At 34.6% G+C, this 27,941-nt stretch overlaps 1 protein-coding gene and 1 long non-coding RNA gene across 3 annotated transcripts; both read left to right on the forward strand.

Moving 5' to 3' along the window:
* Positions 1-17,824: 17,824 nt before the first annotated feature.
* On the forward strand, positions 17,825-21,676 carry LOC139429289 (uncharacterized). 2 transcript variants are annotated; one of them, XM_071194949.1, is made up of 2 exons: positions 17,825-18,647; positions 18,713-21,676. In XM_071194949.1, exon 2 carries the CDS (start codon positions 20,068-20,070, stop codon positions 20,983-20,985), a length of 918 nt encoding a protein of 305 aa, XP_071051050.1. In that variant the 5' UTR covers positions 17,825-18,647; positions 18,713-20,067; the 3' UTR covers positions 20,986-21,676. The 2 variants fall into 2 exon arrangements, with proteins under 2 accessions (XP_071051050.1, XP_071051051.1); XM_071194950.1 differs by having other exon boundaries at positions 17,838-18,647; positions 18,713-20,021.
* Positions 21,677-25,642: 3,966 nt separating this feature from the next.
* LOC139429290 (uncharacterized) lies at positions 25,643-27,175 on the forward strand. Its single transcript, XR_011639969.1, has 3 exons — positions 25,643-25,734; positions 25,793-26,883; positions 26,938-27,175. It is a non-coding gene; the product is annotated as an uncharacterized lncRNA (long non-coding RNA).
* The last annotated feature ends 766 nt before the right edge of the window (positions 27,176-27,941 follow it).

Raw genomic sequence — 27,941 nt, forward strand, 5'->3', positions numbered from 1 at the left:
TCTACTAAAAACTCAACAATACAATTATACGGCTTTATTTTAATACTAATTAACCACTGGTTAACTTCGCTTGTACTGATCGTACCCACAAAATGTTCTAAATTGTTTGAATCGTTATCATTATTGTCTGTACCTTTCTCACATTCTACAAATTTCACTGATTTTTTTGATCTACACATCTTACCCCAATGTCCTAACTTCTTACATTTATTACATGTAGAATCTTTGGCCGGACTCATCTCTCTGGGATGACGTTTATTTATAGAATGATAACAGCTTTGTTCCTCGGAGCTCCACTGCTTCCCGGAACCATTTTGTCCTCGATTCTTTACTGAACCGGTGAATTTCTTCTTTTGAATCGCTCGAACTTCGACGTTCTTGGTTTCTGCTCTCAATACATGATTCTGTTGACTCTGTATTTCTGAAGCTATAGACGTTCACTGGTTTTAACATCAAGCATGCCCACCACTATACGGTCTCCAATTAGCTCATCCTTCAACGCTCCAAATTCACAATATTCAGCAAGTGTATGTACGTTAGTGATAAAGCAATCAACACTCTCACCCGGATTTTGTATATAAGAATTGAACTTAAACCGTTCGAAAATAACATTTCTCCTTGGTATGAAATACTCGTCAAATCCCTTCAAATCCTCTTCATACGTTTTTGGTTGCTTCTTGATTTGCATCAACACATTCTCGCTTTCTTCTCCCATTATATATAGTAGTATATTTATTTTATCGCTGTCTGGCTCACTATTTAGACCTGTGACCGCTGTGTATCTCTGGAAACGTTTTTTCCATTGTGGCCATGCCACTGGGGTTGAGAAGTTGAATTTCTCTGGTGTTTCTTACATTTAAAGACAACTTGCAACTTATACAAGAAGTTGTATAAGTACGAAGGCTTACAAGAAGGCTACAAGAAGTTGACTTACATTCCTGAGTTAACAGAGAAACTTATTAAAATATTTAAAACTTATTCACTTAACACTAACTTAAAAATAGTAGAATATTATCCGTTCAAACTCAATAAAATTTTCTCTAAACATAAAGACAAAACACCTTCTGATTACCAGTCTAATGTAATTTACTGTGTTCCATGTGGTTAATGTACTCACATTTATACCAATATTTTAGCAATAACCCTGTACCACCTGCAAACCGATTGTTGCTGACACTACGGTTTTATACAACAAGCAACATGTTGTTGTCCATTGCAGATTTTGCAGGAGTGAGTGTGTAATTGGCATCTACGGTAGTGCACGACGTCAGCTGCGCCATTGCCAATTTAAGATCGCGGTATTGTAAAATGCCGGAGGGTGAAGAAATAATTACTGCTCGAAGAGGATTTTATGACATTGCACGATTTCCGTGTGTGATTGGTGCAATCGATTGTACCCATGTACGTATTCAACCCCAGGTATGTCAATATTAAGGTTTGATTTTTATTGTATGTAAACAACATCAACATTATTAACATTTTAGGTGGAGAAATTGCAGAAAATTTTAGAAACCGAAATGGCTATTTTTCCATTAAAGTGCAAACTGTGTCGGATGTCAATATGCGCATTTTAGATATTGTAGCTAGGTGGTCAGGGTCAATGCATGACCAAAGAATTTTTAACAACAGTACACTTAAATTGGCAAGAAATATCTTCGACCGATAGACACAAGTCAGAAGTATTGGATTAATCGGGTAACCGTTCAATTAAAAATTAATAAAACCGCCTTTTTTGAAATAGCTTCTACAGGGTGGTCCGTTACTAATGGGACACAGAGCAACAGTGAATTCGTTACATTAAATTATTACGATTTAACCCAATTTATCTTAGTCTAATTGTTAATAATAACGAAAATATAGATGGTTAAAGATAATACTTCATTTTCGTTTTTCAGCAACAGTTAAAACAATGGATATAGCAGAAACGTTAAATTCTACTGTCCTGGGATATAAACTTTAAAACAGATACACAGTACCTAAGCAACTCGTTTCTCATAGCGAATGATAAAAATAATATTAAAAATAAAAAGGAATCACATGGTATAGACAACGGTTTCGGTTAGAGAGGAAGAAAAAAAATTTAAATTAAACGTTTAGTTGTATTGGTACTTGTATTTTTTGATTTTCGCGACTTTTACAAAATGTATTTGTTTTGTGAAAATACTTAGTACGCATGCGTACAGTAAGTTGTTTTTAAAAAAGGATTTTTGTCAATCATATTTTTATAATTTTGTTATTAACTAAAAGAAATTTAACTGTAATTATATAAAGCTTGTCCTTGTAGCTAACAAAATGCTCTGAAGAAGGTTATAAACATTAACCAAAATGTATAAGCTATTTCAAAAAAGGTCGTTTTATTAATTTTCAACTGACCGGTTACTCGATTAATCCAATACTTCTCGTTAGTACACTTAAACACCGTTTGGAAATCTTCTTATTTGTATTGCTGTGGGAATTATTTGTTGGTACCGAGGGACCAACCACGGCAGAAAGCGGAAAGACTCTATGATGAGTCCCAAAGTAGAACTAGAAACGTTGTTGAAGGCCAATATGGCACATGCAAAACAAGGTTTCAAGTGCAGCGGCTGGAATTAAGAATTTCAATTGAAATGTATACAATTTCTTTATATTAAAATAGTCAGTCATGTACAGGGTGTCCCAGACCACCCGTACCAGCCAATTTATTCGGAAACGGTGAGTTCTAGAGAGTTGAAATAAAAAATTCGTCAACTAAAGCAGACACCCTCCTTCTAGATAGTGTGTTACGACCGACCAACAACATCCGGAAGTGGGTGCAATTGAGTAGTACTTTAATATTTTATATGTAAAGAGGGGTCAATTACGATATCATCGTAAAGAACTCTTAATAGAATAGAAATCTCTTTCGCTTGAAAAAAATTTTTATATTGCTAATCGTTTTCGAAATAATAAACCCTAATTGTTGGTACTTTTTACCGGTGTTATTTAAGTTGACAAATAGATGTCGCTATTCGTCGTTTTGAAAAATCGTGTAATTTAGAAATGGCTGGTTAATAACAAGAAATTGTTTTTACTAACAAAATGAATAAAATAACAAGGAGTTTTTTTTTACCACAGAAGAATATTACAAAACACTAAATAATAAAACTTAATAAATTAAAGTAAAAATACCAGTTCTTATTAAACAAATGAATAAAATAACTATGGAAAGGAATTATTTGGACGACAAAACGACACAAAACGCTCAATCTAATAAAAAATTAACAAAATCAAGATAATAAAGATTATAAATGTTCAAATTGTCTACCATTTTGAGCAACACATTTTTCAAGCCGGAGCCTTACACTATCTACCGCATTTAAAATTTCTCTTGCACTTAAATTCTGACACGCTTCTTGAATTCTGTTCTTCATTTCTTCCTTTGTTGTTGGTCGATGTTTATAAACTAAATTCTTAAGTCGACCCCAAAGATAGAAATCAAGAGGGGTCAAATCGGGTGATCGTGCTGGCCACGCCACACAACCTCCTCTTCCAATCCATCGCCCAGGGAATTTTTGGTCACAAATCGCACGAGATACCGCAGCATAATGTGCTGGGCAGCCATCTTGTTGTAGCCACAATCTCCTCCTTATTGCTAGTGGAATGTCACCCAACAAATCATGCTGCAATGTGCCAGCAAGAAATTCCGCATACCTGCGACCATTGAGAGTGCCATCAAAATAAAAGGGCCCAATTATGGTGTCGCCCAAAATCCCGCACCACACATTTAGAGACCACAGATTTTGATTGTTCATTTCAACCATCCAATGGGGGTTAACTTCTGACCAGTAGTGGGCATTGTGCAGGTTTAACTGCCCATTACTTTTAAATGTCGCTTCATCTGTCCAAAGGATATTCCGATGAAAAAATTGAGTTTGGCCTAATAACCAATTACAAAATTGTAATCGGTTATTAAAATCTTGATCTCTTAATTCTTGGCAAAGATTTACATGATAAGCGTAAAATTTATTTTCTTTTAATATCCGTTCGACTGAGCTCTTGGTGATATCGAATTCCCTTGCCATATCACGGACGGATAAATGAGGGTATAACTCAACACCGGCTATTACCTCCGCTGTTCGATTGTCTTGCACGGTTCTTTTTATTCTGTGTCTGATGTTGTGATTAGGACGAACTACCCCAAATCGCTTAACTCTACAAGCAAGACGACTGAAGACATGACGACTTTGATGTGGTCGGTAAGGAAAGCGCTCGGCATACAATCTTTCAGCAGCCCGAAAATTTTGTCTGCATTCCCCCAATAACATCAACATGTCATACGCTTCTTCATTGTTGAAAGGCATGTTGATGTTTAAATAAAATTCTAATTAGTTGTTCAAGATAAATACGAAGAATTGATAACTGCTAGTTTCACAAAGTTGACGTTCTGTCAATAACAATTAAATAATTTTATTTTTTTTTTATAATTTTTAATTTATTAAGTTTTATTATTTAGTGTTTTGTAATATTCTTCTGTGGTAAAAAAAACTCCTTGTTATTTTATTCATTTTGTTAGTAAAAACAATTTCTTGTTATTAACCAGCCATTTCTAAATTACACGATTTTTCAAAACGACGAATAGCGACATCTATTTGTCAACTTAAATAACACCGGTAAAAAGTACCAACAATTAGGGTGGATTATTTCGAAAACGATTAGCAATATAAACATTTTTTTCAAGCAAAAGAGATTTCTATTGAAGAGTTCTTTACGATGATATCGTAATTGACCCCTCTTTACATATAAAATATTAAAGTACTACTCAATTGCACCCACTTCCGGTTGTTGTTGGTCGGTCGTAACACACTATCTAGAAGGAGGGTGTCTGCTTTAGTTGACGAATTTTTTATTTCAACTCTCTAGGACTCACCGTTTCTGAATAAATCGGCTGGTACGGGTGGTCTGGGACATCCTGTATATTACTGTCTCATTATTTATAGCCTACTAGCCTACTAGTACACAATTGAAAATATTAAAAGTTTCCATGTTGTATATTTCAAAAACTTAAACGAGATATCAAGTCTGCTATATTTTTGAAAAGGAAATTTTATGCTCTCGTCGAATTTGCAAAAATATATAGGGTGTTCCATTTAAAAAAATCATTTTTATGACAATAACTGCTAAAATATTGCTTTAAGGTATTCTATTGAATTCTACATAAAAAGTTGCTTTGGAAATGTTTTCACAGAAAGGAAGATTTATCAATAAGAAAAAAGTTATGAAGACTTTTCGAAAATGCTACCAATTTATTTTTTTTTACTTTATTACTTTTACAAATTTTGTTTAGAAAACTTAAAATTTTATTTTTTGAGATTGGTTTTTTTGAACGAGTTCCATTATTTAGTGGATGAATATAAAAAAAAACCGGTGAATAAACTCTAAGAGTGAACTAGTTTCCTTCGGATATTCAAGATTAAAGACATGAAACATACAAAAAGTTAAAATAAATGCCTCCGTTAAGTTGACTTCTTGTAAAATTAGTTAATTTTCGAGGTGTACGCCAAAATATTGATTTTCGTCATTTCCTAAAACATTAATAAACTTAATTAATTTATTAACTTTCTAATTTTTGATTTTGGTACCTTTGTTGTAGGGGTAATAGACCTTTTATGTGGCCTATTTAAATAGTTATTTCTATCAATTAATTTTGAAACTAATCCATGGCCCCGTGTGCCTATACTCACATTACTTCTATCAGTATGTTTAAATATAAATGGATATTTTGCGATTACTTTAGTCGCTATTATTTTTAAAAACACCTATGGAAATATGCGTCGCCAAGATTCTCATTTCGTCCACAATTGCTTCAACGACGTGCTTCTCAGCGATATTATCTTTTTCGTCGTTTTCTAATTTCTGTTACATAAGTCGACATTGTATCCCACGGAATATCTAACGCATTCCATGTTTCCTAACTAACTTGATTTCGAGTGGCTTGTGAGGCAGGCCACAATGTAGTAATAGCACAATTAGCGGTATTGTTAATGTATTTTGTATTCAAACCTTTCTGTGGATCGTTATAATTGTTATTATCTAGCGAAACCGTAAGTATATTGTCCATATTTAACGTCGATTGGGATAAAGGGCTGAGTACAAGTGGAGTACTGTCCTCAAGAAAAGTACCAGAAAGTTCATCGTTATTGAATCCACTACCACGACTTATTGTGGTTGGTAGCGAATCTGTTTCATTATTTGGATTCTTCTATTTGTCACCTTTCTCAAGTAGGATAAAAATTTCGTCCTTTAAGAGCAATAGTATTTCATCATCGTCCACCCGACTTCCATCTTTTTCTAAAACCAACGTATCTCCATTAATTTCAAGCTTCATGAATGCTGAAAACAATTTAAACTTACTATTTGCAACTTTGAATTGTGGAATTGTGGAGATCTGTCAAATAGCTATTGAAGACTTACAGATATGAAGGTGAAAATACCGGCCTTTAATCACTTATAAAACCTAAATTGCTAGAACTTAATACACCAACTAATGAATCATATTTTAATACATTCAATTAAACAACATGTATAACATAGAAAACGTATATTCAATAATACACAGAAATTTGTATACATGACATAGTTCCTATTTATACAAGACCTATGTCATAGGTAAAAATAAATAATTTATATCAAAAACGAACTATAAAATATAAAAAAATAAAATACCCTAGTATTCAAATATAAAAAAATAAAGGTACCTTCTTTGTTATTGAAATAAAAACTTAACGTAAAAAATATGAATTAAAACAACACTAATCCCTGCTGTTTAACACGTTGAGTGTCATATGAGATCGCGTTGGTCTCATGTTGTATTGGAACGTAAAGGCTGCGCGAGTCCACCCTGGTCTCATATTAAACAATTTTACATTTGGCCGCGTAAGAACACGGTGGTATAACGTAATGCATTGAAATACATATGGTTTCAGAGTAGACGGCCAGAAGAAACGATTTATGTCATTGGCCTGTTATTGTGAGACCAATATGTCACCACGTGGCATAGGGAACTGTTATATGTAAATAATGCAATAAAGTTAGAAGAAAACAAATAGAAATAGAAAAATAAATAGATCAACTAGGCTATCTATCTAGTGTATCTATTTATTTTACCTTTTATAATAATACAAAAAAATATATAATTCTTAATAAAACATAAATATCATTCTAAAACATAGATACAATTCATAAGAAAACATAAATATCATTCTAAAACATGGATATAATTCTTAAAAAAAACAGAAAATATAGTGTGTATACTAAATTTTAGAAGCTGTATGTGCTTCAAAAAACAGTTCAAACAAAAATATTGATCGCAAGCACTACATTTCAACGTGGTTTGAGCTTTCCTTGATGGTTGTTCTCTTCCAGATTCGTTTGAACTTTTCTTGTAGCATATTACACACCGACGTCTTTTAGAACGACCAACATCTTCTAATTTATGCTCTATTTCGGTCATGTTTTCAGATGTTTCTTCCTGTCTCGCTGTTTTCAACAGACCGTTTATGACTTCTTCTTTGAACGCAGTTATTGATATTTTATTATTGGTTATTTCTTTATACGCAATGTAGGCATTTACTATTGCACTTCCAGTTAATAACTCGAACGACAATTTTCTATACCATTTCATACTACGGCGAAGGCAGGTATTATAAGATTTTAACTGATCAGATATATCAATATATGATTTATATTTATTGTATTCAACCACATTTTTGGGCTTTTGTATTTCTTTACCTCTTTTGATTAAAGTAACCATTTCATTTCCATATCTAGTGCTCAATGCTAATACGTCCCTTTTATCTCTCCATTTTTCAATTACTATTCCTTGCTTACATTCTTCAGCTATTACTTCTCCAACTTTCAACTTTTTATCTACAACCCTTTTGGGGTTATATTTTCTATTAGATCGTAATGTTCCAATAAGATGTGTTTTTCTATATAATAGTGCATTAGCCAAACTCACTGATGTGTAATAGTTGTCAGTGCATAAAATACGTCCGCTGTCTAAAATATTTGTCATCAAATCCATTACAACTTTTGTAAGCACTGACACATGACCATCCTTCGATTTGCCGCAGTATACTTGGAAATCGTATGTGTACCCATCTTTTAGGCACAGATTAAATAATTTGATTCCGAACTTGTGTCGCTTATTGGATATATATTGACGAAATTTCAGTCTTCCTCTAAAAGGTACAAGACTCTCATCTATACAAACGTACTCGGAGGGTGTCATTTGGCACTGAAATGATGTCCGAAGCTTGTTCACAAGTGGTGTTATCTTGTGTAATTTATCATCACTAATTTCCTCATTATTACTAAAATGTATCATTTTTAGAAGTAATTGAAAACGATTTCTGGACATTACACTTGGGATTGCATTTTTGTACAATCGTTTCGTTGACCAGTATGAAGAAAGTGCTGGGAAAGAACACAATCCCATCCACAAAATAATACCAATGAAATGTTCTATTTCTGTAGGGTCTGTGGGAGTCCATTTCAGAATACGTGCGTTTGGTAGAATATTACTTCGTTTACACTGTTCAGCGTATCTGTTTGTTTCTTCTACCTAAAATATATATTATTATTATGTTATTTTATTAAAAGATTTTTTGACTCACGATCAAGCTTATGATGTCGTCATTTACAAAAACTTTGAAAAAATCATATGGCAGTTTGTCGTATTGTTCATACAGAGCAATATTAAAACCAGAGTTTGGGACACAAAACTGTAGGTTTTTTAAATTTTTCCCAGTTGCATGAGCCCACTCAAACTCATTACTCTGGTTATTTGCTTCTTTTCCAATATCATTATTATTTTCTTCATCACCCAAGTCGTCATAACGCATGTTTCTTATAACTTCTTCTATTATTTCATCCATGTAATTGGGGCTTTCTATAATTTCTTGTAAGGTAAACGGTTCTGGTTTTTGCAAAGATGGCGTACAATTATTTTTTTGAGCCGTTTAGATTTAGACTGATAATCGTCCTCGGATTCAGAACTTTCTGTAACCGGTTCGTATATTTCGTCGCCATCAAAAATATTTGCCTCACTTTCTTCATCAGAAAGCAACTCTTTACATAACTTCTTCAAACGTGCTTGTTCTTTTTCGTATGACATATTCACATTCACAATTACACTCACAACGTCCAAACAAAGACTGCGAAAAGTAATACTCGATCGTCGTAAACACGTGTATGAGTGATTTTAGAAGTTCAGACAGGAATTGCGTGATGACACATTGGACTCACATGGCTACTCGAGATGTGCGCGTCTATTGTAGGCCGCGCGAGACCAACGTGTCACCATAAAATAAAAGTTAAAATATTAACAAAAAAATAATAATAATAATTTATGTTAATTCCTGAATCTGTAGAGCAATAATTATAAGGTTCTAAAATAAAAAACTATTGGCCAGTGGGCCTCCATTTGTCGAATATATGGTGGCATTCAACGTGTTAAGTTGTAGCTTAAAAATACCACTTCAGCTATTTTGTTCGTCGTTAAACGCTCACGTTTTTCGCTTACAATTTGCCTTGGAGAAAATTCTTTCACAAGGAACGGATGTTGCCATAACGCACATTCGTTTCTTCATTATTTGAAATAAATTTGGATAAATGTGCTTTCGCTGATGCCACCACACTAATGGATCTTGTATCACACCGTAAATATCTTTTCTAGGTAATAAGGGTTCCTCTAGATATTTATCCATTTCTTTTTTAACAATGTCTCCACAGGACACAAGCTGTGGAGTTAGATGATTTTGGACTTCTAAATCCAAATCTTTCCATAGTATATCTAAACAACTTTTATTAGATTCAGGTAAGGTTGATGTGTGATTATAAGGAGCCGTGTTTTCAATATAATTCATCGTTGAATTTGTGGTTGTATTTTCAGAATATATTTTTTCAATAGCGTCACTGTAGCTTGTTTGCGTAATAAAGCCAAACTTTTTAAATCTTGGGTCGATCTGTTATGTAATTCTAATTTTAATTTTTCTGCCATTTGGTTTACTTCAGGAATTAAATCAGCCGTATTAAAGGAATTTATATGTTTCAATAGCTCTTTATAATATAATATTATGCATGAAGCATTAACCTTTTTTTCTGTGTTAACAGCGGCAGTCACAACATTAAACATTTCTAAAATGTTTACCGTCTGTTCAGCAATAAGCCATTCTTCATTACTTAATAAGTCTATATTATTAATATCAACATCTCGTCCAGATTTTATGACAGCTAAAGCGGATACTAGTGCAGTTCTCACAGTAATTATACGTTGCATCATTTCATATCGAGGCTTCAAGTCAGAAGGGCGTATCAACCAATACTTGAATTTACAGGAAACAAAAAAAAACACTTCAAAATTATAATTTTTTGCAGTTCTTCACAAAAACTAGGGAATATACAATTAGAAAGCTTATTATTAAGACAAGTTAATTAAAATTTTGACATCATGGATATTTTTCTACTAATTGAGCATACTCCTTTCTGTCTTGATATAATGTTTCACAAACGCTGTAAAAGAAAAAGACGTAAGTTGAATAAGAATATTTATTAACTTTGTTTATAGTAGTTTCACTAACAAAGAAATTAAAGAGATCATTTACAGTAACATAAGAGAGAAAAAACAAAATAGAATAATTCTAAGTTGGTAGGTGCAAAATTTATTATTTAGAAATTTCTTTTTGTTTTACGACGCAGTAGTTTTTCTTTGAGTGCCTGCAGGGAAATTTCATCATCAGAGTCACTTTGCTCAACAGTGCTCCTTTCTACTGGGAGAGACTCGTAAAAGTGGTGATACTGCTGGGGTATTACAGCATCCTTCTGTTTGCACATTTCTTGAAGGTTCACAAACTTTTTCATATTTAAAGGTATACGAGAACTATACAGAGGATTAACATTGCTGTTACAAATTTTTCTTGCTATTTTTCCTTTTCGTGTAATATTTGCACTTTGAAATTCATCCCAATATTCATTTTTGTATTGAAAGTAGTTGCTTCTTCCTTTTTCAAATCTCAGCCATTTAACTACCTTCCAGTTGACATTTCCACCTGCCTCACTCCTGTTAAAGTTTTCCATTAGTTTATTCTTCAATTCTTTATAATTTAAAAACTCTTCGTTTGTTTCTATTCGCCAGACGTACGACATTAACCCAGTCATTGGGGCAGTAGATTTTAGTATACTCTGAAGCACGTTCTATAGTTGCATGCATGGAATCACACTCCATGTGAGTGTGCCCTGGTTCTAAAAATTTCAAATCGATGATTTGGAGGCTGGTGTGTTTTACAGCTTCTAGGAGCATGTATGCCACTACGGAATTCCGATTCTGTCCAGGGCAACAGTCAGAATGAAGAACTAAATGACGTGTTTCTTTTGGAAGAGACTGTATAAATTTCGAGTGGCTACTTTATTGGCTCCTCTATTTCCCTCGTATTCGGGCCAAACAAAGCAATGACCTTGCTGTTTTGCTGTTTCGTATATCGTGAAGTTAAATGTTACTAACTTCCGTTCATAAAAAAATGGTTTAGCAAATAATAGTGGTGAGTACAAGACAGCTTCAAGATCAAACTTGGCAGAAATATAGCTAGGGTCTTCTTTTGCCTTTAAAGCATCGCTTTTCTTTTCTTCCAATGCAGCTATTTTTCTACGAACATGAAGCTGATACTCGATTAATTTCTCAGCAGGTCGTTCATTTGCAGGTATTTGTTCGAAGTGATGACACCAACATTGATCTTTTTAGGAATGTGAAATCCTATATTTTTTTTATCAGTAGTAGTTCTCTATACGATGTTGCAGAAATAGGTTTTTGGTTCATTTCTGTACATTTCTTTTTGTAGAGAGAATACATTTTTTCTTTATTTAAAATTGATTCTAGATAATCTTTTTTAGTATCTCTCCTACACCAATGTGCTGGCACACGGGGGAAAGAATCGATGTGATTCTCTGCGAATTTAATTGTTTCTTCTGTATGCTTAACCCCTGGACGGTGCTTACCACGATTATCAGGAGAAGGAATATCAGCAACATTGCGACTTGCTTTTTCTAAAGCTGTTCTCATCATCTTTTCGGAAATATCCAACGTTTGTAAAAAAAAAGTTCTTGCAGACCTGAGTTTTTTTCCTTCAAATTTAAGGAAGACATAACAGAAAAATGCCTTCTTGAATTCTCTGTACGACTTCTGACAGATTTTTGACGGATCACATTACTTGCAATGAAATCGCGCTGCCTATTTAAATCGCCAAGTTGCCAGAAAGCAGAGCAAATTTGTGATTTACCTTCATCGGGAATCGCAACATAGTACATAGTTGATTATTTATTTACTGCTTATTATCAAAATCTACTGGCACTTGACTCTTAACTATAAGCACACTAAACTGTTACGAATTCACATGTGTTTATGACAGAAAGTGAGATTAGGATGATGATAAACACGAATACGCCTCTCTGACCCGGTAAGATCTAGAAACTAATGAGAGGCGTATGTACTTACGCCTCTCTGACTAGAATAATTAATAGATATTTGGTTTATACGCCTAGCTGATTTTTGCACATGCGTACAAAGTGGTCACTCAAATCATACGCCTCACTGTCCTGACGTGAGAATGATAATAACCCGTTTATATGTCCAGTTACTCAAATTTGCACAAAATGGTTGATACACCCCTCTGACTTGAAGCCCTCGATATGTTGAATTCCAACGAGTCGGTACATCATTTTTTAATTTTAAAGCTGGAAGCTCCATTCTTTCTTGCGTTTCCCTTAGTTGGCTATACGCATGAGTGCTTTTCTTGAAATATCTTACAATTTTTGTTAATTTATCCACTATTACGCGTACTTCTTTTAAGCCAGATTGCACGACAAGATTTAAAGAATGCGCGTAACAACCCCAATGCTTCCAACCCCCAATTCGTATTGCCAATTTCATATTTGATGCATTATCTGAAATGATTGCAGTAATCTTCTCACTTATCTCCCATTCATTCAATATAATTTTTAATTTATTAGCGATATTCTCTCCGGTGTGCTTATCCGCAAATGACACGCATCCCAACAAATCTGATGCTAAATATGTGCGTTTCTCCTCTTTAACGACGTAATGTGCGGTAACGCTATAAAAACTATCTTGATTCCTGGATGACCAACCGTCTACTGTTAGACAAATTGCAGTCGCCCTCTTTAACCTTCCTTGCACTATATCAACTATTTCTTGATACAAGTTGGGAATTAGCGACTGCGAAACCGTTTTTCTAGTTGGTAATTTATAATTTGAATTTAACATATAAATTAATTTTTTAAATTCATCGACCTCTACAATCGAAAATGGATGCTATAAGCTGACGATTAATTTCCTTTTGTTTTTTCATTGTTAGGGATCTGAATAAATAATTGGTAATTTGTCCTGATGTACCTGATGATCCTGGCTGTACATTTGTAAGTTCTTTTTGTGTAATGGATGTTAATCTTGGTTGATTTTCGGTTGATGCTATGAGATCTTCCTGCAGTCGTATTGGCGAGTCCTGTAGAGTGATTTGCACCAATGGATGTTTTTTTGACGTGTGTCGAATTAACGAACATGTTGATTTATTTTTCACCAACATCTGTTGGCCGCACTTTAAGCATTTCACTTTATTGTCTTTCATTTCGCTAAAATGCTGCCATATTTGGCTTTTTTGCTTTGAAGACATGATTTTTGTAAAAAATATTTAATATGTAAGTATTTAATATAAAACATTTAATTTTTCAATATATAACAAAACATGGTAACTTTAATTACTTGCTTTAGATATATTGCGATAATACTAAAGAAATGGACGCTAATTTCACTACTATATTCCGCATAAACTCAGAGCTGCGCTCCATGTTGGCTTGCAACGCTTGCAATAACACTGTATAGCGCAATATATGCGCTGTACGGTCGTACCGGTGCCGTGCACAACGAGACACCAGACGACGCCGGCGTAGTTGAGCGGCGAGCGATAAATGTGTTGCATCAGCAACTGTGTTATGGCGCAATTTAGTTGATACATTGCGCTAACTCATTTAGGTGCGCCAGTATCAGTGTATCAGCGCAGCAAATTTTGCTGCGCTGACGCACACTATAGCAAATTTTGCAAGTGGTGATTGTGGAGAATATGATATACAGTTATACAAAATAACTGACAATGAGTACACAGTAACAAAATCCGGTCACCTTAAAATGAAAAATATTATAATACCTTTTAAGGTAAGTTGTGTATAGACGTCATGTTCATCTTTAATAAGTACTATCACGCGGTTTTCTCTTCGAAAGTCCCATACTTTGAATAAATGAGACGCCATAGTTTGATCCGTCAGACAATCAGCTATAAAAATTAACTCCCATTACACAGGAAAAAATCGTGTCGTGTAAAAATTTTAGAGTAGTTGGTAAAAAGAATTAGAGTAAAAATTGTAATACCACATGATAAAAACAACTCTAATGTACACTATATTTAATATTAATATAGAGTTCATGTATTATTCACTTAATAGAGCAGTTTTTACAGTTCTCTAAAGGAGAGTTCTTATTTACTCATGTTAGTGAAGTTATGTAATATATAAAACATTCAATTTTACACAAGACGTGTAAACTGTAGTTTTCCTTCAGGTACTTCGTAGGTATCGCACTATTTTGCTCGGTATTACTCGTCGGTACCACGTGATCAACATGTGATGTGATACAGCTAAAATTTAACGGTCATCTACTGAACGAGTCGGAACTCGACAGCGTCTCGAGACCTGATTTACGCGATATAAAGAGAAAGAACGATTATTTTTATTTTAATTATGTTTGCCAAACAATCGTGTTGTGAAATTAGTGGAACTTCCGGAAGATTTTACGCACGAGTTCCTTGCGAAGATTGGTAAGTATGTACAACTATACATACAGAAAACTTATAGAAGACTCATTAGATGCAGTTTTCATGGTGACTCGGTGGAAACTTTAAAATGGATTAAGTATGGTTATATAAAAAGAATTTAATTTTTTTAAATTTAAGATGTAACAATAAATTACAAGTAAAAATAAAAACAAATATTTTATAATCTTGATTTTTATTACAAACCTAAAACCTTCCTAAAAATATTCTATACTTCCTATTAAAAATTAACACTAATAAGTGAAAGATACATACTATTTAGTGATATTTTGTCACTTAATAGAGTAAAATTAGAACGAATCTTTAATAATTTACAGTGCTAATTTTACACTGATTAGATTAGAAATGTATCTAATTAGAGTCACGACAACATCTAATTAGATTACATATAATACACTGTTATAGAGTAACGATTATAGACTATTTAATAAACACCATCTTCTCACCATTTAGTGTGAAATTTTAATCTATTCACCTACACTATATAGTGCAAAAAAATAACTCGAAATATATTGGACCGATCTGAACCATGTTTTAGAGTTGATTTTTACTCTATACTTTTTCCTGTGTATTTATTGTAATTATAAAGTAATTGAATCGATTATTTCAGACACTTCATAAGTCCTCCAATCCTATTTATTTCTGAGAAGAAATAAAAAATGGAAAACAAAAATACAAGACATCAATATTCGCGATTGCAATGCATCGACTGCGTTTATCTCTCGACACGTTAAAGACAAACATCACACCCTTAGTACACAAATAACTGTTTTAGTACTACTACCATAAATTAATAAATTATATTATTCAAGCATCATAATTTTTTCAAAATACGGACTTGTGGGGGTTTTAAAAATGTAAATTTAAAAACATTCAAATGAGGCTGATTTGAAATAATATAGGTTAGAATTTTCTGAAATACAATGATATAGTGGTTGATCAAATTGCTGTAACTAATACAAATACAGTGATTTGAATCTGTACTTAGTTCTTCTAGTAACCCTGCGGTGTAATTATAGAAAACCTTAAACGTCGTTCTGACAAAGTTAATATCTGAAATTTTTTTATTAATAAGCACAAAGTGTATAGAACAAATTTGATACGATAGATACAATACTTGATACCTTTAGAATATTTACTACCTCTAAATTCTACACTGTAGCTTACATAATACGGCTTTTCAATGAAAGAAACATGTTTGGGGTAACTTGCTGAATTAAATATAATGGCTTCATCACATACTGCTGAACTTGAATAAGATTGGGTTTGAATACTCTGTAGAGATTGTAGGAATTGATGCCAAGAGATTTTTAAAGTTAGGGCAATGTCAAATAATTTTTTTAAAAAACCCATGCTTTCAAATTTTAGTGACCAAAAATATCGCATATAAATCTATATATCTATCTATATATAGATTTTTAATCAAACTGTATCAGGTACTTTAGATGGGAAGCATGTTGTGACAGAAAAACCAGCTAACAGTGGGTCAACTTATTTTAATTATAAAAAAGAATTCAGTGTTGTCCTGATGGCGCTAGTCGATGCTGATTTAAGATTTATTACTGTGGCAACCGCCACATTCATTAAGTGTAATATATTATAATATCGTAGTGATACGTTTAATAAAAAATAAAAAAACCATAACTACAAAAAAACAAATAAAATAAAATAAATAAACAATTCAAATTAAAACCATAAAAAACTGGCGTTCTCATTTTTTGTGTAGAACAAATTAATTCATTTACAATTAACTTGTAACTACAATTACCATCAATGTTGGGGCTTATGGTAAGAACAGCGATGGAAGAATTTTCAAAAATTCAGCACTAGGAAGAGCAATGGTGGTACATTGAATATACCTGGACCAAAAAAGTTGCCTGGAAGTGATACTTTAATGCCTCGTGTAATTGTAGGGGATAAAGCTTTTCCTATAACTACAAATCTCATGCGTCCATATCCTGGAATACAACTTCGAGATAATAGCAACAAAAAAATTTACAATTACCGACATAGCAGAGCTAGACGATGTAGCGAAAATGCCTTTGGTCTATTTTGTAAAAAAATGTAGGATATTTTTCAAAAAATTAAACGTTATTCCTGAACATCTCGACAAAATAATTATGGCAGCTACTTGCTTGCACAACTTTTTAAGAAATGATAAATGTTCTTGGCAACCTGATGAATTACAGCAAACAGAAGTGCCACAAGGTTTAGACCGTATTAGAAATATGGGAGGCAATTGTACTCGTGATGCAATAAATGTTCGAGATAAATTCTCAGAATATTTCAGTACGCCTGAAGGACTTGTTCCTTTGCAAAATGAACGGATTCAGAGAGGCCGAAGACAACTCCAATAATATATATTATATAAAAAATTATAACAATAAATAACGTTACAATGCAATATTAGGTACTTACCCGGTATTTTCATTTCACTAGCAATTTTTTCCCACACGTTTTCTTTCATTTCTTGGTTGTGATAATTTTTATCACGTAACAAATAAAGATGTGGATAACCACGGATTAAGTTTATTAAAAGTTCTTCATTCATTTTATCTAAGTAATATCAAGCAATATACACAAAACTTTTACAAATATAACTATAAAATGAATAGACAGGTTTTAGTCATCGTAAACATTTTGGTAGATACTAGAGGGGGCTGCGAAACCACGGAAAAAATTTGCTCAGTAAACAATCCAGGTGATTCCGTTCCGTTCCACACCATTCCGCGCTGTTCCGGTCCGCGTTAGTGTGCGGACGCTAACTTAGTTTTACGTTTTTTTAAAATTTCCGTTCCGTTCCATTCCATTCCGTTCCGCGATAGTGTGCCGCTTGCTTTACACTGAAGAAAGCAAAGAGTCAGTAGTATAGATTCGCCGATTCAAGAACCTCCTCCTCGAACCTGCGTTCTAGGAGGAGGTTCTTGAATCGGCAAATTTTTTGGGGGTCAGAGGAGGTTCGATGAGGAGAGGAGGTTCTTGAATCGGCGATTCTTTTGAGGGTCGGAGGAGATTCGATGAAGAGAGGAGGAGGTCAATTAACTTGAGAAGGTCATGTTATTTTGACGAAATTATTAAAAATTTATCTTTATTAAAAATGTATCTTTATTTAGGTTATGTTATTAAAAATTTATCTTTATATGTAACCTGTTTACCTAGATGAAAACAATTACTATGTTTATCCTTCGACGCTTCTCAATGAACTGTTAATGTTTTCGATATATCTCTTAATTTATTATTATACACAAAGGTATACGGTTTTGAGATATGTAGGTATACAAATAAGTGAGTCATAACTTACCTGCGAGATATTTTTTATTTTATTATGTAAAGGTGTACGGGTATTTAAGAATATGCGAGGAGGTTCTTGAATCGGCAAATTTTTTGGGAGGACAGGTTTGAGGAGGAGGTCAACTAACTTGTTAGTAGATGAGTCATGATCCACCTGCGAGATATTTTTTAAGAGCTTCTTAATAAATTTGTCATGCGTTTTGTCTGACGTCTCACGATATAATGACGTGTTAGAACATGTATAATAGATATATTCGGTAATGATGTGAAATATTACTCCCCCCACCAGCAACCTTATGTATTGCTATAAATACAAACGTTGGTCGAAGTTGTACCGCAGAGTGTTGTGCTTCAGAGTAAGGTTTTTGTGTATTTAGTACATATTAAAAATATCGTGTAGATTTTTGGTGCATTTAGTACAGAGGATTTTTAACGTAACGAGTAAGTAATTCAAATGTAATACAAGTAGATAATGTACTAATGTAAACAATAATATTGATGTTTAGTGGCAACCAGACCGAACCCCAAATGTCCAACTAAGAGAGCTGCTGTAAATTCATTTGAAAAGGGTGAAAATAAAAAACCTGCCCGAAACATCAAAATGGAGGGTAATTGTAATGAGACAACTGCAACAAATGTGTCGCTAGGAAGTGATAATCAAAGAAAAAAGGATGTGGTATTCGATGGAATTAATTTGTTGGCTTCCGACTTAGCGGAGTACGTATTTCCTAGCAATCAACAACATTATGTAGAAAATTGTGGAAAGTTGCCTTTCACAAGTAACGTAGTATTAAATGAGGCAGTGAAAAATAATCTCCAAAAAGGTAATCAAGCACCATTATTCTCCGAGAGTACATATTATTTAAATAAAAGTCGAACGAAATGGATATCGGTTGGCATGTCTGCCAATCTACATTTTGATCCGGTTATAAGATTAATGGGAAAAGGACAATGCATAACTTTTACCGAAGACGAATGGAAAAATGTGATTAATAGCAGACAATTGATTATGAATAGTTTTGTTGGTGATTTATCGGCACCACCACATTTCGTTGTAAGCGGCGTGACCTGCAGCAGCCAATGGATAGAAAATGTACGAAAAGTGTTGAAAATGGAAAGGGGGTCAGAAATATTTTACCTGGCTTACGACTCGTTACACGAATTGTGGAAACTTAGCGATTTAGTTTCGAGTAGGGTAGAAGTATTAAAGTGTATGGAATATAAAAATTATTACGATAGCGTGATCGATGTGGTATCAACAATGCAAGGTGATATAAAATCGAATATATTGGTTGCTTCAAACGGTGCACCAAGTGAACATTTGTGCGTAACTAAAGAACTGCTCGTATACGGTATGGATAAGGTATTACTGGATTTAGATTTGCACGCATTAATGAAGATGTGAAGTGAATAAAATGGAAAAAAAAGTGACGTTTTGCGAATCGAAAAATAGAGTGTACCGAATGCACACTTGGACGTTTGCTTACAGACAATCAAGGATAAGTGACTGGGAAGAAAAGATGTTGGACGGAATTAGATTTAAGACTAGGATAAGAAACGTAAATAAGTTATTAGAAAAATATTTAGATGTAGATTATAGATTAAATATATATCAAGAACGTTTTAGCATTGTAGAGTAATCGAAATGTTTTTAACTGAGTAACAATTAATTTTTAGGATATTAGTAGATTTAAGTGTAGCTGAATAATAATAATAATAATATTAATAGATTTAAGTATAAATTAAGAGCAAAACTGTTTTTGTAAAATATTTAAAAGGAATAAAAGCTTAAAGCACAACAGCAGAGCTTCATTTCTAGTTTTTAACTGTGAAGAAAAGGAAGAAGGAGTGAAATTATAAAATGAATTTGTTAGAACCTAATCGTAACAGTTATCGTTTGACAGGCAAACGAATTGGTCGAGGATTTTTTAACAAGTTGATAGATAAACTTCCGATAGAACTTCATTTGCCAGGATATAATTTTTGTGGACCGGGTACCAAGTTGGAAAAGAGATTATCGAGAGGAGATCGAGGCGTGAATCCATTAGACGAAGCGTGTAAGAAACACGATATAGCATATACGGTCAGTTCAAATTTAAAATTTAGACACGACGCAGACAGAGCATTATATAAAGCAGCGAAAGAACGAATACGAAATAAAGAGTCTACTCTTGGAGAAAAAGTGGCATCGTCCGCAGTTGCCGCCTTAATGAAAGCAAAAGTAGCGGTCGGTATGGGCGTAGGTAGAAAAAGAAATCGTACGGGTCGACGACCTTTAAAAAAAGTCCGAACGCGTGTAAAGCGTGGTGGAGCTATATCTTTTGTAGATGCACTTCGATTCGCTCGCAACGCAATATCGAGATCAGGTGCTAAGAATTTGTTGACAAACGTTAAAGCGGCGTACGGAGCTTTGAAAAAGATAAGAAAAAGAATTTCCGAACCTAGAGGTCGAGTTATTCGAATTCCGAAAACGGGAGGATTTTTACCTTTAATTCCCCTGTTCGCAGCTTTAGGTGCCCTAGGTAGTATCGGCGGTGGTGCTGCCGCTATTGCAAGAACTATAAACAACGCGAAAACAGCTAGAGAGCAATTAGATGAAGAACGAAGACATAACAAGGCTATGGAAGCAAAGGCCGTAGGTAGCGGATTTTATATAAAACCATATAAGAAAGGTTGCGGTTTGTTTATTGAAGGAAAGGGGAATAATGTTGGCGGCACAGGTTACTTCAATAAGCCCTATAAGAAAGGTTGCGGTATAACCACTAGTTCAAAAAACTAGTTCGAATACCTCGTCGTGCGTTAACTAACGTCGAGTTGGAAAAGTTTGCGAAAGTACTAAAAATTCCACATTTTCGGGGTATATTTATGAGAGACAATCTCCCGAGTAAGATTAAAAAGAAGGAAAGAGGTATTGTTAACTTGGATAACTTGAAAGGACGAGGGACTCATTGGGTCGCCTATAAGAAAGACGACAAGGACATATACTATTTCGACAGTTACGGTGATTTAAGACCGCCATTAGAAATTGAACAATATTTGCTGTCAGACGGTAGGGGTGGTCAAGTAAAGTATAATTACTGTCGATATCAAAGAGAAATAGATCAAAATTGCGGACAGTTGTGTCTGAAGTTTCTAAGTAATAAAAGAACCTATTAGAGTCTAGAGACGTTTAGACGTTCAGAAGTAATGGAGAAAGAAGCAATACACACGACATATACATTTACGTTGACTGGAAAGTCATCTGAATTGACTTGTAATTTTAATCCTCCGATCTATTTGAACGAATTTGGTAGTTACGAGTTGGCTCTTTTGAATTTCGAAACGTTTAATAGTTTAGCAAACGTTAATAAAAACAACAACGTAATCCAATACGAAGATAAGACAGGACATTTTAAAAACAATATAATAGTACCTGTTGGAACGTACGATATTGATGATATTGCCGAGTTCGTGAATGAACAGCTAGACAAAAGACATGCTAAAAGTGTCGTAATAAGGATTAAGGGGAATAATAACACACAACATTCTTTAATAAAAAGTACCCGTCGAATTAATTTTGCATGCGATAATTCTATAGGGCCGTTACTTGGCTTCAAGCCTCAAATATTACCTAGAGATACGGAAGTGGAATCCGATTTCGTAGTAAACATAAATAAAACGAACGCCTTACAAATTTATTGTAATTTAGTGACGGGATCGTATAATAACGGAGTTCCCGTGCACGTTTTATATCATTTTTTCCCAAACGTTCCGGCAGGTTTTAAAATAATCGAATCACCACAACTACCTATTTATTTACCGGTTTTAACGAACGTGATTAGTAGCTTAACAGTACGTATACTTGATCAGGACGGAAACTTGGTAGACTTCAGAGAAGAAGAAATAACAGTGAGAGTTCACCTGAGATCGATAAATTGAATTATTTAAATTTGACTAACGTTATGACAGTGTTATATCAAAACAAAAGAACGCGGTGGTCAAGAAGAGACAGAGCGAGAAAATTGTTTAATGGAGAAAACTATAAAGCGCGCGTCATCAGTCAACGTAGCGGCAGTAGAAGACGATCCATTCATCGATTATCACCAGTCAATCGAAGGTATTTAGTTCAGTTAGGATACGAAGTGTTAAAGTAATGGACATTTTAAAAGTAACGGATAAGATAAAAACAGATCACTCTATCGTAAGTTATGAATTCCATTCGCATCAACCGTTTGGATCGACCACGTTCGATAACAATGACGAAATTAGAATTTCAATTCCGGAAATAGATAATTATACTTTACCGAGCGAGAGTTATCTATACGTCGAGGGTAGCGTTCGTAAGTTAGCCGCGGACGGAAGTATAACAAAAGATGCCAGCGCAACGGGGCAATTGGTTAACAATCCCGTTGCATTTATGTTTAGCGATATTCGATATCTTATTAACGGAGTACATGTTGATGGTGTGCGGAACGTCGGTATAAGCTCATGCATGAAGGGTTATTTCTCATCTACGCAGAACGAGGTGGTGAAATTAGAGAACGCCGGTTGGCACATAAAACCTTGGAAAGATGATATAGCGGGTGTTTCAAAGGCTTTAGATAAAAATGGAAATTTCGGTCTTAGCGTTCCGCTAAAAACGTTGCTAGGATTCGCAGAAGATTTCAGAAAGATCATGATGAACGTTCGACAGGAACTTGTGCTAATTCGCGGACACGATGATACGGACGTCATCTTTCAACCAGCAGCCGCTCCGAACGACGAAAAATTGAAATTGATCATTAATAAAATTATATGGAGAGTTCCTCACGTGGCGGTGGGATTACGCGAACAGTTGGCATTAACAAAACTATCAGAAAGAAACGTAGACATTCACGTTCCTTTTCGATCGTGGGAAATACACGAGTACCCTCAATTACCTCAAACTACGAAGCAATCTTGGGCCGTCAAAACTGCTCCACAATTGGAAACGCCTAGATTTATAATCATCGGATTTCAAACAAATCGAAAGGGTATATTTAAAGGAAACATGGCATTATTTGATAATATAAACTTAACGAACGTAACGGTTTTCTTGAATGGAGAACGTTTTCCGTACGATAATTTGAATGTGGATTTTGATAACAATCACTATGCGATTTTGTATGATATGTATTCAAGATTTCAGCAAGCATACTACTATCAAGAAAGCGAACCTTTGTTTTCACCGGAAGAATTTAAAACTTACGCGCCGTTAATTGGAATCGATTGCACGTATCAACAGGAAGCAATACATAAAAGCGGAGTAGAAATAAAAATCGAGTATTCAACGAAAAATCCAATTCCGGAAGGTACGACAGCTTACGCATTAATTCTGCATGACAGAGCATTTGTGTATTCGCCTCTTACGAAAATGGTTAAGCAATTAATATAGTGGTACTGTTGAAGCAACGTCATTTAGTGTATCTCTAAACATCGAAGGAAACGTTTGCATATAGTGGTATATTATGGATATTATGGTTTTTCAAAGGGATTTTATTATTTTGGACATTCAAGGTTTCACGATAAACGATGAAGAATTTATCCCAAAGGAACTGGCTTCTTACGACAGTAATCATTGTATAAGTCATTACGTGTTTCAACCTAGTCGAAGCTTTTCTTCACTATCTACCAAATTTCGCAATACGGCGAATTGGTTAATGAGTCATCATCATTGTATTGATTGGAACGACGGGTTTGTTCCTGCGTCTCGTTTCGATGAGATCGTTTATTATTTGTGTCGTTCGACAAAAGTAGCGTACGTAAAAGGACGTGAGAAAGCTACATTTTTAAGAAGAATTTTAACAATACCGGTAAAAGAATTGCCGGAAAATGAATGCAAATTGGAGGTTGGTGCGCCGATGTGTCCCTATCATAAAAAGAGACCAAGTATGTGCTCCTTATCGAATGTTTTTTATTTATTTTCATACGTATTCAGACATCTATAACTATATGTAAACGAATTGAGAAAGGCAGACGGGTAGTAGCGGTAGAGCAGTTCAAGATGGAACGTCTTTGGCGGTTAGTTACCAGATTGGGACTTTCAACTTTTATAATTAATAAAGTGTGGGATATTATGGAAAGATACGAATCTGATTTATCTTTTGCGAATATTAAAAACTACGAATTATGTTATTTACCAATCGATTATTATATCAATAAAGTAAAGCCATTAGATTTGGCGGCGGTTTGGTTTAAATTACCGTTGAAGTATAGAAACGATGAGCGATTACAAAGCAAGCTGCCCTGTTTTGAACATTATAATTTGCCTCATTGGGAAACGCATATTGATGGTCCACCATCGGCAAGAAAGGATTGTTCTTTATGTATGGTTTAGTATATAAACATTGTCAGTTATAGATTGTAAATTAATAATAATAATAATAAAAGATTGTAAAAAGTGTAAAAAGTTGTTTTAATTTAAAAGAAAAAATAGTTAATCTAAATGAATACATGGATGTATACATTGGGTTGGGTTGGTATGACTTGGGTTGTACATTGAAAAAGTATTAAATTGGAAGAAAAAAAGGAAGAAAGAAAGGGGAAAAAAGGAAGAAAAAAGGAAAAAAAAAAAAAAAAAAAAAAAAAAGAAAAAGGGAAAAGGATTGTTTATTGAAGCTCCTCCTATGCTCCTCCCATGCTCCTCCTCAGGCTCCTCCCAAAGTGGAGATGGAAGAGTGGGGATGGGAGTGGGGGAAATCTAAAATTCCCCCCCCCCCCCCCCCCCCCCCGGTTGCCAGGAAAGTAGAGCCAGAAAAAAAGTACCCCCACTCTAACTCCGCCCATTCCCCACTCCTCCCCCTTGTCACGCCCCACCCCACGCCCCCCTTCATTACTCTACTATAAGAAGGCACCTCCCAGCCTTTGAAAGTCACTTAAGTGTTTGTGTTCTTCAGTTTTTTGGTAAGTACAACCTTCTTTATTATCATGTTTATATAACGTTCATTTTCTCTCCATCACTACAGCTCTTTCTACAACTTTCTCTTTTTTGGTGAGTAAAACTATATTTGTTTTGCATGTTTATATAATATTTAAAATTGTTTTTTCCACTCCTAGACATCCTTGCTCATTCAGCTTTCTCTTTTTTTGCTGTGTTTTATTTGGTAAGTAACCTTTTCTACTTCCATGTTTATATAATATATTCTTGCTTTATTTCATCATGACAGCTCGTTCTACTTTGTTTTTGTGAGTACAACTTGTTTATTTGTTTGTTATGTTAAATTGATATTTTTTTCCCAATTCCTACAGGAGCTTACTGCTGATCAGTTCGATTAGACCGATCAGTTTTTAACATCGTAATTTCAGCAACTTTTTTCTGGTAAGTATAGTCTCCTTTCTTGGCATATATTGTTTTTAATCTTGTGTTTTTCATTCCTATAGCTCCTTCTATTTTTTCAAGTTAATTTTTATTGGTAAGCATAACTTTATTTTTTGAACGTTTTATCATTCATATCCTATCATTCAGCACTTTGTTGACAAGCACCCTCTGCAGTTAGATTTTAACGTGCAACTGTATTTTTCATCAAGCGATGTAAGTATACATGTTTTTTTATTAAAATAAAATTAATTAATTTTCTTTTCTTATCAAGATGTCTCAAGACGGTTTTAGTCAAATTGATTTAACTGCTCCGGGTTTCGCCAGCCAGGAATCCTTTCTGTTAAACAGTTTTGACATAAACCTGTTGAACATGTCGACTGTTGAGAAGGCTCTGGATCCAAACGTGCAGCCTAATGAGCAGCCGATGGATCCAAACGTTGAATCTAATGTGCAGCAAGCTACGGCGCTTCCAAACATCGCAGGTTCCTCGAAAGTCGACGATAAGAATGTGAAACACCTTTCACTTTCACTTCGTCGAAAGTCGGGGAACCGTGAACACCGGAAGAAGGGTGCAGGTGTGTGATTACCGCCAGATAAGTATAGAGAGCTTCGACGGGAGACCCGTGCTCGTTCGCGAAGTACCAAACACAAGCGTGTGTCAGTTGAACCTGCGACTCTGTCAAAGGTTGAAGTGACACACTCGGAAATGGCTAGCGGCGATGAGTCCAACGACTCTCTTTCTTTAATGGCGGTATCCCAACACTGCACCGAAAACCGGACATACCTTAAAGCTATTAATGCAGCTTTTGTTTCTAAGGCTTCTTCTTCTAAGGCTTCTTCTTCTAAAGCTTCGTCGATTCCCACTCCCCCTACTAACATAAACATTCCTACCATAGAAATTCCCTCATTAAGCCCGAAAGTACAAATCTTAAGGGTGGACACAATTCCCGCTACTTCAGTCATTTCCGATGTACCTGCCAGCCTTTTTTCAAATGCAATGTGTGCAGCAGTAGAAACAACCAAAGAGGAGATTTTGACCGAAATTAATATTTTGTATCAAAATTTTTATAAAGACCTTCATGCAAAGGTACTTCAATTGCAGACCTCTTTGAGAGAACTTGCACAGTTTAGGGAAGGGCTGGCGTCGAGTTCTAACCACTCTTTAACAACGTCACTCGACATCACCGTTGCAACATTAACCGTTGAAATGAAAAAAGCAGAATTCATTTTGTCTTCTTTACATACTAATAACTTCCCTTCCTAGCTAAAAAGATGTCCGGTAGCAACAACTTCGGGAGGGTGCTCACGTTGGAGCGAAGAGTTGCGTCATTGGAGGTCAAAGTAGATACCCTGTTTCAGCTGGTAGGCTATATCTATAATCTTTTTTGCACGTTTTTAATTTCATAATCTTCTTAGGTAAACAGTATTGTCTCAGAGTCGGCAGTGGTGAGAGGGCAGGTGCATGTTCAAAACATGCACATACACCATTGTTCGACTGGGATAGAACCTCCGACACCGACACCTGCAGCGCCTCCGCCCCCGTATGAAGTGCGGGATGAGCAGGAAGAGGAGGAGGAGTGGTAACCATTTTTCCTCCTCTTCCTTAGGTTAGGTTAGGTTAGGTTATGTTAGGTTAAATGGTTAAGGTATTATACTTATTATTATTATTATTATTATTATTATTATTATTATTCTTCTTAAATATATGTATATATAGTTTCTTTTGCTATATTTTCATTCAGTCTTATCCAATTCATTTAGTACGAGAATCATGATCGACGAGAAATTAAAATGTTTACCGCAACTTCTAACACTGCCTATAGTAAATTTTAGTAATGGTTCGGTCGAAGAACACTTTACAAGACACAGCAATTTATTTGGTGGAAAATGTAAGCGAGGTTTAATTGTAGGACCCTCAGGTGTCGGAAAAACAAATGCTATGTTATCGCTTTTAGTTGCACGTAATGGGTTGCGCTTCCTAAACTTGTACTTATGCTCTAATTCGTTATACCAAAATAAGTACGATTTTTTAAGACGTTTAATTGAACCTATAAAAGATTGCGGTTACTATGAATTTTCTAATATAGACGAGTTCATTCGACCGGAAGATGCGAAAGAATATTCGGTAGTCGTATTTGACGATGTTTCCTGTACAGGTCAAAATGTCATTAAGGAATTTTTTTCGTATGGTCGACATAAAAACATTGATTGTTTTCTAATTTGTCAAAGTTATAGTGCAATTCCAAAACAATTAGTTCGCGATAATTGTAACTTTTTGGTGTTATTTAAACAAGACTTAACAAATTTAAAACACGTATTTGAAGATCACATAATGAGCGATATGGAGTTTCATCGGCTAAAGGAAATTAGCGATGCTTGTTGGGAGAATAGACACGGCATCCTAGTTATTGATTTAGATT

The sequence above is a fragment of the Onthophagus taurus genome, chromosome 3 (assembly GCF_036711975.1).
Source record: "Onthophagus taurus isolate NC chromosome 3, IU_Otau_3.0, whole genome shotgun sequence".
Classification (NCBI taxonomy): domain Eukaryota; kingdom Metazoa; phylum Arthropoda; class Insecta; order Coleoptera; family Scarabaeidae; genus Onthophagus; species Onthophagus taurus.

Bases quoted from the DNA above. Each gene is read 5' to 3' on its own strand.
- LOC139429289 (XM_071194949.1), top strand. From the start codon at position 20,068: ATGAATTTGTTAGAACCTAATCGTAACAGTTATCGTTTGACAGGCAAA.